Source organism: Triturus cristatus, chromosome 10 (genome assembly GCF_964204655.1).
Source record: "Triturus cristatus chromosome 10, aTriCri1.1, whole genome shotgun sequence".
In the NCBI taxonomy this organism is placed as follows: domain Eukaryota; kingdom Metazoa; phylum Chordata; class Amphibia; order Caudata; family Salamandridae; genus Triturus; species Triturus cristatus.
The window spans coordinates 92,424,641-92,444,212 of NC_140593.1; the positions used below are offsets into that span (position 1 = coordinate 92,424,641).

General features: G+C 52.4%; 1 protein-coding gene across 1 annotated transcript in view; it reads left to right on the top strand.

Moving 5' to 3' along the window:
* The window catches only part of LOC146788937 (ubiquitin-conjugating enzyme E2 E2), a 719,694-nt gene that overhangs the window by 243,488 nt on the left and 456,634 nt on the right, over positions 1-19,572 (top strand). The window contains exon 3 of the mRNA XM_085630503.1: positions 14,736-14,786. Coding sequence (XP_085486629.1) covers positions 14,736-14,786 — 51 coding nt within the window. The remainder of the gene's footprint in view (positions 1-14,735; positions 14,787-19,572) is intronic.

Consider the following 19,572-nt stretch of genomic DNA (forward strand, 5'->3'; position numbering starts at 1 on the left):
TCCAGGGAAGACATGGCTTGGCAGTTCGGGCCTGGACTGCTCCCATGAGGCACAGAGTCAGACTGATTTGCATATGGCCATGTCTGAACTGGGGTGGCAGAGTGGGCTAAAGAACGGTGATGGATTAAACCCAGATCAGTTGACTGGGGGTGAGTGCTTGAAATGTTCAACACTCCGTCCATCATTTCCTTTGGTTTTTTCTTCATAAAGTAAACTAGACACCTCAGATGATATGGAATATCTCCATAAAGATCTAAGAAGTGAATGGAAATGGCGAAACCAAGTGAAATTTTTGCGTATAAGATTCTGGGCTCTGTGGTGTTTACCAAATTCAGTTCTGTAGCAAATAGTTTTTTCTTTGCGCCGTTGGAACCCTTGGTACTACTGAAAGTAACCCAGCAGGGTGTAGTGCTTCCTATTGAGCTGGCCTCTGCAGAGTGTGTGAGGGATGTTCAAAGCCTCCATCTTCTGTCTCCGGCAGCCAGGACCGTAGGCGAAGAAACTTGTGAGTCTGGTGAAAAAATATGTGAAATGCCCTGTTCACTGTCCTTTCGCTCTTTCCATATTACGCTAATCTTAGTTAATGTATGCACATACACTCTACGTCCTAATGCACTTCAGTTAAGTTGTCCAGCCCTTGGGTACATGTCAGTTCTGGAGTGACCGACCCTCTTCTAAAATGAACGGGAATCAGTCAGTGATGTAGAGGACTCCTCCTCTGTGAGGCCATGACTGCACAATGGAGGCTCACCTCTGAATTTTAACTTAAAAAACTGCACCTGCTTCAACCATTTGCTGTGCTTCAAAGACAGAGGTCACATGTCAGGCAACGTTTTTTGACAAATTGCTGCTTATGTTTTTAACATGGGGACTGGAGTTTACAATCTCCTCTCACTTTGCAGTCAGAGAAAGAAAAGTTAATGATGTGACAATCTTGCAGGGTACATGAAGTGTGAAAGGAAAGGCTGTAGGGAGTCATTGTATGTAACACACAATAACATGTAATAAATACCTGTACATGGACTGTACACAATCAGTAGATAGGAAAGCAAAAAATGAAGCACATTTTTTGTAATTCTGAAGTGTGATGGAAACAAAGATTTTAAAAGGATCAAAATAAATCAAGACACACTACTTGGTGATGCACAAAAAATAAATATTCACTGAAACCCAATGTGCACACATTATTCTTTGTATGTGTAGTTCTATCAGGAAAATTGTAAGTCTGTACAAAGTTAGTGGCCATTTTAATAGATAATGTGCTGTATGTTAATGACGGTGCCCTATCTCACGATGCCTAGTTGTTTTTAAAACAATTGCCTGCCTCCTGTCCATTAGAAGTAACTGACTTGTGAAAGTTTATCATTCTAAAAAGCGGGTTGTGGTTCTGAAAAGTTTGGGGGTCTACAGGCATAATGCTGTTTGTCTGTGAAAACAAATCGACCGTAAACGGTGTGCCTAACAATTCCATTAATTCATATAACCATGGACATAGACAGTGGGTGATAATGTTTTTTTTATGTTGTTTTTTTGCAATGGAAAGTATTTTCAGTTAGCGGAGGAGGTGACCTATAGGATTAGTTTACTTGATTTTTGAGAAGTGTGTCCTGGCATTTCAGACCACAGTGAATGGAACTAACTTGCATGTTTTGTGGTTTCTCTTCGCCAGTCTCACTGTAGTGATCGACTCCAAGTTAACTAATCATTTAACCTGCACTGTTCCCTACCCAGGCTACGGCCCATTGCTAAATATATGTTCGAGGCATATGATCTGCAGATTGTACACTGTGCATAGATCGCTATCTGGTGTTGGGCTCGGATGCTTACACCTTGTTGTTGTCTTGGAAGAGTCTTTTGTAGTCACGAGATAGGTGACTCCTCCCTTGGACGATAGTGCGCATGGGCATCAACTCCATCCTCAGATTGTTTTTTTTCCGCCATCGAGTTCGAATGTAACTTTTGCGCTCCGGTTCGGTACTTTATTTTCCAAACCTTTTCGACACTATCTACAACTCAACGGTATTGTTTTCGATCGCGTGATCTTCGACGCGCATCTCAACTACTCGATTCCAGTCGTCGACACGGGCGGTTGGGCCTATCGGCACCGTTCGGACCTATAGCTCATGGAAAGGACTCCATTTAAAAAATGCCCCCAGTGTGGAACGAAATTCCCAGACAGTGACCATCACAAGGTCTGTAACCTGTGTCTCTCGCCCGAGCACGACGAGAAAAATTGCCAGTCCAGCGCCTCTTTTCGATCGAAGAAAATACATCTGTGATTGCCAGGCCAGACGACACATCATGGCGCAGCTAGCAGCTCCGGCACCAGTGGACATCTTCGACGAAGGCCCCGATGTCCCGGAGGAGGATTCTGAGGACCTGCAAACCGTGTCCGAAGCAGACGACTTAGACTCAGACGACCACATCACTCCTGGTCAACGAGTGAGTACAACTGCCCCTACCCCAACTCCACCCGAAAAAAAGAAGGCCCTGGTCAAGACTTCGCCTGCTGGCCCCAGTCGCATGAAGGACAAGCCTTCCGGTAGCTCAGGACCGAGCAAACCGTATATTGGTGTCCCGCAGGCGCCTTCGGCAACGAAGACGGGAGACTAACCTACTCCCAAAAAGAAGTCGGCACCGACCACCTCGACGCAGAAAGAAAAACTATTGGTTCCGAAGCCAAAACCTTCGGAACCGAAAAAGATTTCCGGCTCCATAGCCAAGCCAAGGACCTTAAACCAACTCCTAAGGCCTCTGAGCAAAAATCTAAACCTCACTCGGACCCGAAAAAGTCAGCGCCGAAAGCGGTTTCCGAAGAGGAAGAACTTTTTCGACCAGATCCTGTCGATCCCAAGCAGAAAAAACTGCATATAGACCCTAAAACAGAACATGTGGCTGCTGTTCCACACAAGAAGAGGAAGCTGGACACATCAGACACTCCTGCAGTGCCTGTAAAGAAAAAAGACTGTGCCACTTCACCTATAAGACCCTCTTCTCCTGTTTCCCCTTCTGAGCCTGTTCTTCCTCCTAAGCCTGTCCTTCCTCCTGAGCCAGTTCTTCCTCCTAAGCCTGTCTCTCCTCCGCAGCCTCCAAAACTTCCACCACATTCACCACCACCACACTAGGATGATGATGATGATTTAGGGGGTGGGGCAGGCAACAATGACCCTTTCACTGATCCTGATGACGATACAGACGTACCACAGGACGATTGGGATGATTATGACAACCCAATAGGTTTCCCAGACCTCCCTGATCCCCAGCCATATCCAACAAAACCGTCCACCCCAGATGACAATATTTATTTAAAACTCTGTTTATTTAACATAAGGGAACCGTGGTCATGATATACAGTTATTTACATCATACCCAGATGACAATATTGGTTTTGAACAACTCATAAATAGAGCTGCTGTCTACCATGGTGTCCACATGCATTCAGAGCCTGCAGACGAGGACTTTCTTCTAGACACCTTTGAACAGTCCCAGAAGACTGTCCAAACCCTGCCTGTGCTAAAAGGGGTCATTAAACATGCCCCAGACATATTCAAAGACCCAGTGACGGCTAGAATTCTCAATCCCAGGATTAACAAAAAGTATAAGCCCGCCCCCGACGATCCCACCTACATCAAGGGGCAACTACCCTTAGACTCACTAGTGGTATCTAACGCTAGGAAACGCGCCAACTCTCAAACCTCCGGTGACGCACCACCTCCGGATAAAGAACCTAAGTTGCTAGATGCCTCTGGCAAGAGAGTTGCTGCTCAAGCAGTTAATCCCTGGCGCATAGCCAACACCCAAGCATTACTTGCTAGGTATGACAGGGCTCACTATGACCGACTAGAGACCCTATTACAACATTTGCCTGATCAATACAAAACCCAGGCAAATGATTTAATCCAGGAGGGCAAATTAATAACCAACGCATCAATTAAGTGTGCCCTTGATGAAGCTGACACAGCCTCTAGATCTGTTAACACCAGTGTGCTACTCAGACGACATGCCTGGTTATGCATTTCAGGGTTTAAACAGGAGGTACAGACAACTATCCTCAACCAGCCGTTCAATCAGGAACCACTTTTTGGACCGGCTGTAGACACCACTCTAGAGAAGATGAAAAAGGACACGGAGACTGCTAAAGCCATGGGAGCATTACAGTCTCCATCCACACGTGGTTCCTTTCGTCGCTCCTTCTATAGGGGAGCATCCAAAAACATTGCAACAGACACCGCCTCCTATTCCTATAAAAACACCACTCAAACATCCCCCAATAGACGAAATTTTAGAGGCGGATACTGGGGAAACCATAACAAAGGGAGAGGCCGAAGTAGCAACAACACTCGTACCTCCCCCACTACTAAACAGTGACTTCCCTCCGCTTCCGTCCACACCATTCCACTCCGGTCGGGGAGAGACTCACACAGTTCCTATTTGTCTGGGATTCCATCACAACAGACAAGTGGGTAAGAAAAATTATCCAGTATGGTTACTGCCTGGAACTCACAGCAACCCCACCCAACATTCCACCCAAACATCATCCAATCTCCACGGAACACCTCACGCTCTTAAAACAAGAGGTTCTCTCACTGCTTCAAAAGCACGCAATAGAACCAGTCCCCTTACAGCATCAAGGGACAGGGGTTTACTCACTGTATTTCCTAATCCCCAAAAAGGACGGGACCCTAAGGCCAATACTCGAGCTCAGACCCCTCAATCTCTATATACAGTCCGATCATTTTCATATGATCACTCTCCAACAGGTTCTCCCACTGCTACAACAAGGCGACTACCTTGCCACACTAGATCTCAAGGACGCCTACTTCCACAGTCCCATACACCCTGCTCACAGGAAGTATCTAAGGTTCATAGTGGACGGACAACACTATCAGTTCAAAGTCCTTCCATTCGGGGTGACCACCGCACCCAGAGTGTTCACAAAGTGCCTTGCGGTAGTAGCAGCACACTTGAGAAGACATGTCTTTCCATATCTCGACGACTGGATGATAAAAGCCAAGTCATTCAACCAGTGCATTCTTCACACTCATCAAACTATTCAACTGCTACACGACTTGGGACTTGCACTAAATTACCCCAAGTCAAATCTCCAGCCCTCCCACATACATCAGTATCTAGGGGCCACAGTAGACACCTCCAAAGCTCTGGCATATCCCAGTCCAGCCAGGATAGCCAGTATGCAAGCCCTAAGCAGCACATTTCAACCGCACCACTCCCTCCCATTCATGCAACTCATAGGGATGATGGCCTCTTGCATCTTTATCGTACCTCATGCAAGACTTCAGATGCGCCCCTTACAGGAATGCCTAGCACGTCAGTGGAACCAGGCTCAAGGACAACTTACAGATCTGGTGTTGGTGGACAGCTGCACACATCGCTCTCTGCAGTGGTGGAACACACGAAACCTGTCCAAAGGGTGGCCGTTCCTCGAGCCGGTTCCGCAGATAGTGCTGACAGCAGACGCATCACTCATCAGTTGGGGAGCCCATCTCCTAAACTATACAATTCAAGGCAAATGGACCACTCAACAGAAAGTGCTACATATCAATCACCTAGAATTACTGGCAATATTTCTAGCTTTAAAATCATTCCAAGTACATCTACAACACAAGACTGTCCTAATCCGGACGGACAACATGACAGCCATGTACTACATACAGAAACAAGGAGGCACACATTCTCAGCAGCTGTCCCAGCTTGCACAAAACATTTGGAGGTGGGCCATTCCACAAAATATATACCTGCTGGCAGAACATCTTCCAGGAATTCCCAATCCGATTGCGGATCTGCGAAGACAGACCCAGCAGATAAATGAATGGGAACTTCATCCCCAAGTTCTCCAACCTTTCTTCCAGATGTGGGATCAACCAGACATAGATCTGTTCGCCACACACACAAACGCAAAATGCCCAACCTTTGCCGCCAGGTTCCCACACCCGTTGTCCAAAGGCAATGCGATATGGATGAACTGGTCAGGCAGTTTTCCGTATGCTTTTCCGCCACTCCCACTGATTCCACTAGTAGTACGCAAGCTCAGACACCAGTCTCTCAAAATGATCCTGGTGGCTCCCACATGGGCACGCCAACCGTGGTTCGCAACACTACTGGAACGCTCAGTAGTTCCACACCAAAAACTACGCCTTTCCCCAACATTTCTAACGCAGAACCATGGAGAGATAATGCATCCCGATCCAGGACAACTGAATCTAGCGATTTGGCTCCTGAAGTCCTAGAGTTCGGTTATCTTAACCTCCCACCGGACTGTATGAACATCATTAAAGAAGCCAGATGCCCTACTACTAGAGCTTGCTATGCAGCAAAAGATTTGTCATTTACTGCAAAAAATAATAAAATTGATCCACTGGATGCTTCCATCCAGGACATCATTTGCTATTTGCTACACTTACAAAGATGTAATCTAGCATATTCATCCATACGATTACAACTAGCAGCGCTTGCTGCTTATTTACAAAACAGACAACATTTGTCATTATTTAGAGTACCTGCAATTAAAGCCTTTATGGAGGACTTAAAAGAATAATTCCTCCCAGACTGCCACCCTCTCCGGTGTGGAATTTAAGCATTGTTCTTACCAGACTCATGGGTCCCCCATTTGAACCTCTACATAAATGTGAACTTCAGTTCCTCACATGGAACGTTGCTTTCCTTGTTGTAATTACCTCCCTCAGAAGGGTAAGCGAGATCCAGGCTTTAACCATACAAGAACCATTCTTACAAATACATCATAACAAAGTGGTTCTCAGAACAAATCCAAAATTCCTTCCCAAAGTAATCTCTGCTTTTGTTCGTAACCAATCAGTTGAGTTACCGGTGTTTTTCCAAAACCCAGACTCCGTAGCAAAGAGACCTCTTCACACACTGGATGTCAAAAGAGCCCTACTTTATTACATTGATAGGACTACATCCTTTAGAAAGACAAAACAACTGCGTGTAGCCTTCTCACCACCTCATAAAGGTAACCCCATCTCCAAAGCTGGGATCGCTAGGTGGATAGTCGAATGCATTCAAATATGCTACCAAAAGGCTAAACGCACATGAACAATTCCCCCCTTGAGCGCACTCAACACGCAAACTAGGGGCTTCCATGGCATTCTTAGGGAACATTCCCATAGATGACATCTGCATAACAGCAACATGGTCTACACCACACACCTTCACCAATCACTATTGTGTTGATGTGCAGGCTAAACAACAAGCTTCTGTAGGCCAAGCTGTTCTTAAAACACTTTTTCAAACCACTGCAACAGATACAGCTGACCGCCGCTAGGGGAGACACTGCTGTACAGTCTATGCACAGTGTACAATCTGCAGCTTGTATGCCTCGAACGGAAAATGCTACTTACCAGTATGCATCTGTTATTGGCATGTAGAGCTGCAGAGTTGTACATGCCCACCCGCCTCCCCGGAACCTGTGTCTGTTCCAGTATTATCTTAGATACATTCACATGGACATCTCTTTATTTCTTACTAACTCCATCATTTCCCATCATGGCAAAAAACAATCTGAGGATGGAGTGGATGCCCATGCCCACTATCGTCCAAGGGAGGAGTCGCCCATCTTGTGACTACAAAAGACTCTTCCAAGACAAAAACAAGGTAAAAGCATCCGAGCCCAACACCAGATGGCGAACCATGCACAGTGTACAACTCTGCAGCTCTACATGCCAAGAACAGACGCATACTGGTAAGTAGCAATTTCCTTCTCTGCCTACAGATCCATTTTTCACATGCTATGAATAACGTGATTTAAAATTAAAGCAACTCAAAAAAATTGCCTGATTTGAGTAAATGTGTGTTATATATACTCAAATCCCGGCTTCTCCACTTGAGCAAACGGTGTGATCTACAGCCCACCGCTTCACCTCATTATGTGTCGTTTTCTTAACCATCCAGTTTTAGAGGACAGGGAGGTCATTCAGTTCCGGGCATGCGCTCTGCAAAACCCTCACTTATATATGGTTAATGCAAAATAAGCTTGTGTCACGTTTAAGAACAATATAGACTAAATGAATAGAGAACATGACCAACATATGTCTTGGGAAACTCCTCATGGTTTGGGGGCGTTCTTGAAAGTTTCATGCTAAAAACGCTAATTTAATAAATGACACCCATTTTAGTGGTGTCTCGTATGTACTTGCTAGAGACAATGTAAAATGTTGAAAAATGCTTCTTTTTGTTATTCTAAAGTCTTTATTTTAAGTATTCATGACATTTGTTTCCTTGATACATCTTTTGATGGCTCGGCTTGTTATTTGGCGCTTGGAGCCGAGGCAGACCTCAAGCACATTCTGGCGCAGGCGCATTATCCATACGAGATATCTTATGCACTTACATTTCTGAGAAGCTTTTCTTCTTTATAAATAAAAAATATTTCCGTGCCCTGCTTATGATTAAAGGTGGGTGGGTATCTTCTGCGGGGAGGGAGGGGGGTATGGGGGTTTAAGAAGCGGCAGAGTGGCCAGGTGGGGAGATGGGGTCAGCAGTGTAGCGCTTGTAGGGCTGGGGCGCAGTCAGTCGTACTGTTTTCTCTGCCTCGCCCCCAGTCCTATTCCCTGCTTTGTCGGGACCCCCCCCCCCTGCCCCCGAGTTCCGTGAGCTGAGGCCCCGTGGCTCAGGCGCGCGTTGCTATAATCCTGCTGGGATGAAGTCGGGCCCTCGGCGGCTGCCGTCACGGTGAGCTGCGGTGTTCAGACTGGAATGCTTTTCACAGCTTTGCTGTGTTCTGTTTTTAAGCTTTTACTTCCAGCCCTTTTATAGCCTTTGATTGCCCCCATTCCATCTCCTCGGGGCGGGAAAGCCATTCAGAGAGGCCACGGGGCAGTGGCTTAAACCACAATGGCCGCGCTACATGAGCTCATAAAAGTGCACTGAACTGAACAGCCTCAAGGCGCTATGCTAGTAGCGCGCTGTTGTATGAAGCCGCTCACAGAAAATGAAACATTCTGCTTTACAGCCCCATTCGTTGCAGTTCTGATGGCAGCTTTCTAGATTGTGTTTTTATCCAGTGCTTTTGTGCAGTGCCTGCTGGACATGCTCACCTTTTATTGAGTTACGTGTAGTAATGTTATATAGCGCAGACAAGCTCAAGGGCGTCGAGGCGCTTTCCATGTGCGTATTAGTCCGCTGTTGTACGTGAAGTAGCGTACTAGTCTGCCAGGGCAAACCCCGTAGTCCTATTTCCATCTGGACGCCGCCTGACGTCACTGGCCAATCCGGTGTCGAGGATGGCTGTGACGTCAGGGGGCGGTTCGGGGGAGCAGAAAGAGCGCGAGGACGCGAGCCGGCGGTTGTGTCTCCCGCTGCTCCTCGTGGGCCGTAACTGTGGATGTAATCAATAAACGGCTGAGAGTTAACCACATCTCTGTCTCGCCTCCCTCATTATTCACACTACAAATGGCGACGAGGGTTAAAAACGTCGTTACGGCCCGCGAGTGATTCCCTTGATGCCTGATGTCCCGATGTGCTGATGAGACACGCTGATCTCTCCTCGCTGGTTCATGTGCTCCAGATCCCACGCTGGTGATTGCTGCTGCCTGCCCTTGCCTCCTGCACGCGTGGCCCTGCTGGTGGAACCTGGTGTGCTGTTTGGTGCTGCCTGCTGTACTGAGGTGCTGTTCTGCCCCGACGACCCCGTGAGCTGCACTGGTGAGCTGCTGTGGAGGGAGCGCTGTCTCTGCTGGTCCTAGCTGCTTCCGATTCCCTGAAGCTGCGTTGCTTGCTGCTGCGTCGTACTCCTGCTTCCCTGCGACCGGGGTGTCCTTCCGAGCTTGGTGGGGACTGTCCAGGATCTGAGCCACTGTCCCACGTGTGCCTGCTCGCCTGCGATGGCGCAACCCATCAACATATGTGTGCCGCCCCTCTTTCTGGACTCCCCTGGTAAGCCATGTATGAAGTGGAAGGGGTGGCTGCGCGCATTTGAGAATTACATCGTCTCCATTGATGGCGAGGGATATAGCGCTGCACGCAAGAAGTCGCTTCTATTCGGACTGTTGGGGAAGGCAGGCCAGGAGGTTTTTGACAGCTTGCCCGTCTATGCGGACCCTCTGGGGGCCCTTGCCCCTCTGGATGTGTACCAGGAGGCGGTTAAGCGGCTCGAACTGCAATACTCTGAGGAGGGTAATATCATGGTGGGGCGCCATAAATTCGCATTGCGGAAGCAAGAGAAGGGAGAGACTATCGAGGAATATATTGCCTGTCTACGTGTTTTGGCACAAGACTGTGAATTCGGGGAGATGACTGATACTTACCTCAGGGACCAGGTGGTGTTCTACTGCCATTCCAAGAAGGTGCAGGAACGGTTGCTTTCTTGCAGGAACCCTTCGCTGAAAGATGTGGTGGCCATTGCGAAGGCCGTTGAACGTTCCATGGTGTCCACAAAAGAACTTGCGAGCACGAGTCAGGCTTCTAATGTGTTCTTGGTGCAGGACAAACATAGAGGTGCATCTAAAACCCCAGACAGGGGGGCGAGCGAGAAAGGGGGGGGCAGGAAGCCTCTCGCTTGTTTTAGATGTGGGTCGAGGGACCACCTGGCGGATAGCAGGGCATGCCCGGCGCTGTCCAAAAGTTGTTCTAAGTGCAGGAGAGTGGGCCACTTCGCGGCAGTATGCAAAGCCAGGAGACCTGGTGGGGGCATGAAAGTGAGCTCGGTGAGCGACTGCGATGCTGATACAGATGCGGACATTGTATTGTCCATTGATGCTGAAGATGGTAGAGTGAAGGGGCCTATTGGCTCTGTCCTGATTGGTGCAGTTGAGCTGCCATTTACGGCCGATTCTGGTTCCCCCATTACCCTGATTTCAGACACCACGTATGAGTTGAAATGGCAAGGTGTGAAATTGCATGAGACGGATGTGAATCCGAAGGCTTTCGGGGAGCAAGACATAGAGATGATAGGGTACTTCTGGGACTCCCTCACCTTCAGGGGGCGAACAGTGAGAACGAAGATCTATGTGGCTGAGAAAGGGAGGAGCCTGGTGGGGTGGAAGGATCTGGCCAAGCTGGGGGTGATGCTAGTCCCGGGGGCGGACGATCCCATAGTTCTGAGGGATGATTGGGTCAGCTACGTGCAGCCGGATGACTTGCCTGAGGGTTTGGCTGAGGTCATCGGCAAATTTGAATCTGTTTTTGAAAACAAAGTAGGGTGTGTGAGAGGATTCGTGCACGCCATTAGATTGAAGGAGGATGCCGTGCCAATAAAACACAAGGTCAGGTCAGTTCCCCTCTCTGTCAGGGGGGAGCTAAAGGCTGTTCTAGATAGGCTGAAGTCGGAGGGAGTGATAGAGGAAGCAGGCACATCAGAGTGGGTGTCCGCAATCGTGGTGTCCAAGAAGAAAAGGTCAGGGGACATTCGGCTGTGTGTGGACCTGCGATCTTTGAACAGAAACATTCTGGTGAACTGCCACCCTCTGCCCAACATCCAAGAGATCCTGTCTTCTACATCTGGGTCGCGGTTCTTCACCTTGATAGACCTGAAATCCGCATATCACCAGGTATGCCTCACGGAGGAGTCCAAGGCACTTACCACCTTTGTTACCCCGTTCGGAGCGTACAGGTACGTCCGTCTTCCGTTCGGCCTCGCCTCAGCTTCCGGTGTCTTCCAAAGGTTGATGGATCTGCTCTTCGGCGACATGAAGGGTGTTGAAGCCTTCCAGGACGACATTCTAGTCCACACGGCGGGTGAAGAGGAGCACCTGGAGCTGCTGGGAGGAGTGCTGGGGGTACTGCGCGACAAAGGGATGACAGTCTCCAAGGACAAGTGCAAGTTCATGGAGGGCAGGATCGACTACTTGGGGCACGTGCTGACCGCGGAGGGCATTGCGCCTAAAGATGATTTGGTGAAGGCCATACGTGATGCCCCGTGTCCCGGAGACAAAGACGCTCTACGATCATTCCTGGGGCTCAGCGAATACTACTCCAAATTCATGCAGGGATATGCGACCATCGTGGAGCCCCTAAGGAAGCTACTGAGGAAGAACGAAAAATTCACGTGGGCGCATGCCCAACAAGATGCTTTTGATGCCGTCAAGCAGGCCATCGTGGCAGCTCCCGTGCTACAGCCATACAACAGGGCATTCCGGAATGTGATCACAGTCGACGCAAGCGCCAAGGGTATCGGTGCGGTGTTTTGCCAGTTCCACGGGAAGACGGAGAACACGGTCGCTTTCATTTCCCGGTCTCTGAGTGACGCCGAGAAGCATTACAGCACCATCGAGAGGGAGACGCTCGCATGTGTATGGGCCGTGGAAAAACTGAGGAACTATCTGTGGGGCATGGAGTTCGAACTGGTCACGGACCACAAGCCTTTAATCTACATGATGGACGGCGAAGGCCGCGGCAACGGGAAGGCCAGCTCGAGGCTTCTGCGGCTGATGTCCAGGCTGCAGGAGTATCATTTCGTCATTAGACACATCAAGGGCGGCCTCAATTGCAGGGAGGATTGCTTGTCGCGCTTGCCGGTCAACGGCGAGGGGGATGGATCCATGGATGACACGGAGTGCGTGGTGGCGCTGGTGGACGCTACGGCCATTTGCGAAGGATCCATTTTGGAGGAGGAGTGGATGGCGGCCCAAGAGAATGACATGACTATGCGTAGGGTGATGGATCATATAATGGCTCGTTGGCCCCCGATCCGGAACTTGAACGGTGCGCTCAGGAGTTTCCAGCAGGTTAGCCCCGAACTCTCCATCGAGGGCGGCTTCGTGAAAAGGCATGAGCTGTTTGTGCCGCCGGAAGGGTTGAGAGATAAACTAATCCGGTTAGCTCACAAGGGTCACCCGGGCGCTACCGCCACAAGGAACTTACTCAAACAATACTACTGGTGGCCAGGGATGTGCGGCGATGTCGGCAGTTTTATCGACCGATGCGGACCATGCTTGAGGGCCGACAAGCACTGGAAGACGGCGAAAAGTACGCTGCAGCTGGTGGACATTCCTGCCGGCCCATGGATCAAGGTCGCTATTGACTTCGCGGGCCCGTTTACCCTGCTGCCTGAAGACTGCAGACATCTCATTGTCCTCACGGATTACTTTTCCAAATGGATCCACTACAAGTTCGTCAGGGAGGTTACCACTGAACGAGTGATCAAGGAGCTGAAGAGGGTCTTTGCTAGTGAAGGTCAGCCGAAGATTTTGATGTCCGACAACGGCACACAGCTGGTCTCCAGGCAGATGAAGGACTTCCTGTCCAGATTGGGAATCAAGCAGGAGAAGACCCCGCTCTACAGCCCTAAGAGCAATGGGCAGGTCGAGCGAATGAATAGGTTCCTGAAGGAGGGGGTGCAACAGGCTATTGCCTCCAACTTGGATGTAAAAGCAATTCTGGCGGACAAGGTACACACATTTCACAACACGCCCAATGCAGTCACGGGCCACACTCCGTTCTACCTGATGAGAGGGAGAAGGTGTATGAGTGAGCTTACCCCCAAACTTGATAGGTGGTATGACATGAGGGAGGAACCTGAAGATGTGACCGATGAGAGGTTGAGGGTCAAAGAAAGAATTGTGGCTAAACAGGAGAGCAACAAGCGGTATGCTGATAGCGTGAATAGAGCCAAAGTTAAAGAGGTAGCGCAGGGGGATTGGGTGTTGGTGAAGAAACCAACCAAAGTGTTGAAGGGAGAGTCTGTTTTCCAGACCCCTGCACGTGGGCAAGGAGTGACTAAGGGAGCTGTCTGTTTGGAAGGAGGGGGATGGCGTAGCAAGGACGACATTGTCAGGCTCAAGGCAGGTCAAGAGGAAATCATCATGAGAGGCAGCCAGGTGCATGAGACCGAAAGCGATGATAGCATGTACGAGTGGCAGGTTCAAGAAGACAATGACGGGACCACTGAGGATGGTGTGAGTACGTGCCACGGCCTAGGGGATGTCGAAGGCCATAATGACAGCAGCCCCATGTCAGTGAGGAGTGACAGTCATAATGTGATGAGTGCAAGCCAAGGTGGTACGGGCAACCGCGGCGGGGGGACCAACCTGCATGTCACTCCCCGCAGACCTACTAGGCATATCAGGGCGCCTAAAAGGTTCGAAGATTTTGTTATGAGATGATTGTTATGATAGTTCTCTATTTTGTTAAGAAAGGGAGATGTTGTACGTGAAGTAACGTACTAGTCTGCCAGGGCAAACCCCGTAGTCCTATTTCCATCTGGACGCCGCCTGACGTCACTGGCCAATCCGGTGTCGAGGATGGCTGTGACGTCAGGGGGCGGTTCGGGGGAGCAGAAAGAGCGCGAGGACGCGAGCCGGCGGTTGTGTCTCCCGCTGCTCCTCGTGGGCCGTAACTGTGGATGTAATCAATAAACGGCTGAGAGTTAACCACATCTCTGTCTCGCCTCCCTCATTATTCACACTACATCCGCTTTCTCCATCAAATAAACCTAGGCTGCCTGCATCGCTGTGTACGCGCAGGCGCAGTGGATGCAACGTGTTTTTTTACACACTCCTTGTGGCTGCTGTTTCCTCACTCTCCAGTAGTCACGGTGTCCTCTTGTGAAAGATGAAAGGCTGAGCCGTCTATTCTTGGATCCCTGTGTCTGCCACCCCGTTCTGCCCACCTTTGCGGGAGTGGTTTGCGTAATGTAATCATGCAGTCGGTCTTTGTGACACAAGCCTCTGTTCGTGTTAATGCGCGACTGTAATGCAGTGTTTTAACTCTGGCCGAAGCACTGTCAGCATCTAATATCTGTGCACGGTTCTGTTTTTTAGGATTCAGAAAGAACTGGCTGAAATCACCCTGGACCCCCCACCCAACTGCAGGTAAGACGAAGTCCGACTGCTGTGTGCGCCTGGTGCCCCCTCTGTAGGGGGTGCCCCGGTCTCTCTCGTTTGTGTGCTTCGGTGATTGGCACGGGCTCCCTGGTTGTGGTAACTAATAATACTGGTGATTGATGTATCCACCAGTAATGTTTTCCCTCTTCGTTTTAGCTCTGTTGTTTCCAGTTGTACTTGTTTAATAGCTGTTAATGCTACGGATATTCCATTTAATGTCTGTTATCTGTATTGTCATTTATTTGTGGCATGATGGCATTAAATATTACTGCTGCCCGAGGCTGACATTCTGCTATTTCGAGGTTTCCTTCAATCTAAGCGCCAAGAAGCCTACCAGGTGGAATTGTTTTTAAAGTCTTTATGAAAAGGGGGTTGAAATGCTGAGACATCTGTGAGACACAGACTGCGGCCTTCGCTGTGAGACGAACAATAACTTCACCTGTCTCTTGCTTGGGTAAAGAAAGTGTTGAATGTCATTCCTTTATTGCAGAGATTTATGTGTTTTGTGTTTTTGGCCCGTGTGCCAGGAGTGAGAAGGGTATCGCATGTAAGGACCCTGTGCTTTTATGTATTTTATTGGCCGGCGCAATCAAGGCCTGATCACGGTTTTTTAATCTTTTAATGTCCCCCTCCCCGAGTAACTAGACACAGTACATATTGAGATCATTTGACCCTCTTATGGCATTTGTCTGGTGTCACTTGTTGTCTTTGTGTTTTTATCCTGCCAGTTCTATTTATTTCTGGTTTTTATGTTCCTCTTGGTGTTGTGTTTATTTCTTGGAATCGCTCTCTTTGTTTTTTACAGTTCTCCTCTGCCTCTAAGGAGAGACACTGCGGGCTTCCCTGGCTCTCTGTTCCCCTCTGCTTCAAGCTCTGGTTTTAATGTGTGACATTACTTTGTGTTCTTCTATTGAGTCTAGAGCCGTGTACCTAAAGGGCTGTAGAGGGCTGTGAGTTTATGAACATTGAATATTTTCTAGGCCACAGTGCCACGCGGGAGGCTTTTAACCCGTGTTTTTTCGAGTGCTCTGTGACTGAGGTCCAGAGGCAGACGGCGAAGGCGGTAAATGAAGGCTTCAGTGCTTTGTTCGTCCCTGATGCTGGTGGGTAGTAAAGTTGGGGTCTGTGACTCCTTGCACAGCCCCACAGTACTTACTCTTTGTAGTATTTGAGAAATTGGGGGATTACTGTGTCTTTTTTTTAAAAGAAAAAACGAGTTTGGTGGCCACATTTTTGTAGAAATTTGGGACTCGGGCTACCGTTTTTTTCAGGGGGAAGGGGGAGATGTGCGAGGGGCACGTAGTGAACCCAGCAGCACAAACAAGGTCTTTGAATTGCCCTGTGCACCTTGCTTTCTGAAAATTAGGTGCAGAGGGGAGATGAGATGTCCTCTGAGCTAGGGGCCGCTGCTGACAGGAGTCCTCCAGGCTCCTGAAACACATCAGGGGTCCGTGTGGGGCTGTGCGGGAGCGCAGAACCCCCTCTGGCCCAGTGGAGTGCGGAACCCCCTCAGGCCCAGTGGAGTACAGTGAGAAAGTGAGCTAGAGTCCTCCAAGCTCCTGAAACACGTCCCTGGGTACAGGGGGAACTGTGCTGGGGTACAGAACATTCTCTGACCCAGTGGAGTGCGGAACCCCCTCTGGCCCAGTGGAGTGCGGAACCCCCTCTGGCCCAGTGGAGTGCGGAACCCCCTCTGGCCCAGTGGAGTGCGGAACCCCCTCTGGCCCAGTGGAGTGCGGAACCCCCTCTGGCCCAGTGGAGTGCGGAACCCCCTCTGGCCCAGTGGAGCGCGGAACCCCCTCTGGCCCAGTGGAGTGCGGAACCCCCTCTGGCCCAGTGGAGTGCGGAACCCCCTCTGGCCCAGTGTAGCGGAGAACCCCCTCTGGCCCAGTGGAGTGCGGAACCCCCTCTGGCCCAGTGTAGCGGGGAACCCCCTCTGGCCCAGTGGAGTGCGGAACCCCCCCTGTCCCAGTGGAGCGCAGAACCCCCTCTCTGGCCCAGTGGAGCGCAGAACCCCCTCTGGTCCAGTGGAGCGCAGACCCCCCTCTGGCCCAGTGGAGCACAGAACCGTCTCTGGCCCAGTGGAGCGCAGAACCCCCTCTGGTCAAGTGGAGAGCAGAACCCCCTCTGGCCCCCTGGAGTGCGAAACCCCCTCTGGCCCAGTGGAGCGCGGAACCCTCTCTGGCCCAGTGAAGCGCGGAACCCCCTCTCGTCCAGTGGAGCGCGGAACCCCCTCTGGCCCAGTGGAGCGCGGAACCCCCTCTGGCCCAGTGGAGCGCGGAACCACCCCTGTCCCAGTGGAGTGCCAGAACCCCCTTTGGCCCAGTGGAGTGCCAGAACCCCCTCTGGCCCAGTGGAGCGCAGAACCCCCTCTGGCCCAGTGGAGCGCAGAACCCCCTCTGGCCCAGTGGAGCGCAGAACCCCCTCTGGCCCAGTGGAGCGCAGAACCCCCTCTGGCCCAGTGGAGCGCAGAACCCCCTCTGGCCCAGTGGAGCGCAGAATCCTCTATGGCCCAGTGGAGCGCAGAACCCCCTCTGGTCAAGTGGAGAGCAGAACCCCCTCTGGCCCACTGGAGTGCGAAACCCCCTCTGGCCCAGTGGAGCGCGTAACCCCCTCTCGTCCAGTGAAGAGCGGAACCGCCTCTGGCCCAGTGGAGCGCGGAACCACCCCTGTCCCAGTGGAGTGCCAGAACCCCCCCTGGCCCAGTGGAGTGCCAGAACCCCCTCTAGTCAAGTGGAGCGCAGAACCCCCTCTGGCCCACTGGAGTGCGAAACCCCCTCTGGCCCAGTGGAGCGCGGAACCCCCTCTCGTCCAGTGGAGCGCGGAACCCCCTCTCGTCCAGTGGAGCGCGGAACCCCCTCTGGCCCAGTGGAGTGCGGAACCCCCTCTGGCCCAGTGGAGCGGGGAACCCCCTCTGGCCCAGTGGAGCGCGGAACCCCCTCTGGCCCAGTGGAGCGCGGAACCCCCTCTCTGGCCCAGTGGAGCGCAGAACCCCCTCTGGTCCAGTGGAGCGCAGAACCCCCTCTGGTCCAGTGGAGCGCAGAACCCTCTCTGGCCCAGTGGAGCGCAGAACCCTCTCTGGCCCAGTGGAGCGCAGAACCCTCTCTGGCCCAGTGGAGCGCAGAACCCTCTCTGGCCTAGTGGAGCGCAGAACCCCCTCTGGCCCACTGGAGTGCGAAACCCCCTCTGGCCCAGTGGAGCGCGGAACCCCCTCTCGTCCAGTGAAGAGCGGAACCCACTCTGGCCCAGTGGAGCGCGGAACCACCCCTGTCCCAGTGGAGTGCCAGAACCCCCCCTGGCCCAGTGGAGTGCCAGAACCCCCCCTGGCCCAGTGGAGTGCCAGAACCCCCTCTGGTCAAGTGGAGCGCAGAACCCCCTTTGGCCCAGTGGAGCGCGGAACCCCCTCTGGCCCAGTGGAGCGCGGAACCCCCTCTGGCCCAGTGGAGCGCGGAACCCCCTCTGGCCCAGTGGAGCGCGGAACCCCCTCTGGCCCAGTGGAGCGCGGAACCCCCTCTGGCCCAGTGGAGCGCGGAACCCCCTCTGGCCCAGTGGAGCGCGGAACCCCCTCTGGCCCAGTGGAGCACGGAACCCCCTCTCTGGCCCAGTGGAGCGCAGAACCCCCTCTGGTCCAGTGGAGCGCAGAACCCCCTCTGGTCCAGTGGAGCGCAGAACCCTCTCTGGCCCAGTGGAGCGCAGAACCCTCTCTGGCCCAGTGGAGCGCAGAACCCTCTCTGGCCCAGTGGAGCGCAGAACCCTCTCTGGCCTAGTGGAGCGCAGAACCCCCTCTGGCCCACTGGAGTGCGAAACCCCCTCTGGCCCAGTGGAGCGCGGAACCCCCTCTCGTCCAGTGAAGAGCGGAACCCACTCTGGCCCAGTGGAGCGCGGAACCACCCCTGTCCCAGTGGAGTGCCAGAACCCCCCCTGGCCCAGTGGAGTGCCAGAACCCCCCCTGGCCCAGTGGAGTGCCAGAACCCCCTCTGGTCAAGTGGAGCGCAGAACCCCCTTTGGCCCAGTGGAGCGCGGAACCCCCTCTGGCCCAGTGGAGCGCGGAACCCCCTCTGGCCCAGTGGAGCGCGGAACCCCCTCTGGCCCAGTGGAGCGCGGAACCCCCTCTGGCCCAGTGGAGCGCGGAACCCCCTCTGGCCCAGTGGAGCGCGGAACCCCCTCTGGCCCAGTGGAGCGCGGAACCCCCTCTGGCCCAGTGGAGCACGGAACCCCCTCTGGCCCAGTGGAGCGCGGAACCCCCTCTGGCCCAGTGGAGCGGGGAACCCCCTCTGGCCCAGTGGAGCGCGGAACCCCCTCTGGCCCAGTAGAGCGCGGAACCACCCCTGTCCCAGTGGAGCGCAGATCCCCCCCTCTGGTCCAGTGGAGCGCAGAACCCCCCCTCTGGTCCAGTGGAGCGCAGAACCCCCTTTGGCCCGGTGGAGCGCAGAACCCTCTCTGGCCCAGTGGAGCGCAGAACCCTCTCTGGCCCAGTGGAGCGCAGAACCCCCTCTGGTCAAGTGGAGAGCAGAACCCCCTCTGGCCCACTGGAGTGCGAAACCCCCTCTGGCCCAGTGGAGCGCGGAACCCCCTCTCGTCCAGTGAAGCGCGGAACCCCCTCTGGCCCAGTGGAGCGCCAGAACCCCCTCTGGCCCAGTGGAGTGCCAGAACCCCCTCTGGCCCAGTGTAGCACAGAACCCCCTCTGGCCCAGTGGAGCGCAGAACCCTCTCTGGTCCAGTGGAGCGCAGAACCCTCTCTGGTCCAGTGGAGCGCAGAACCCCCTCTGGTCCA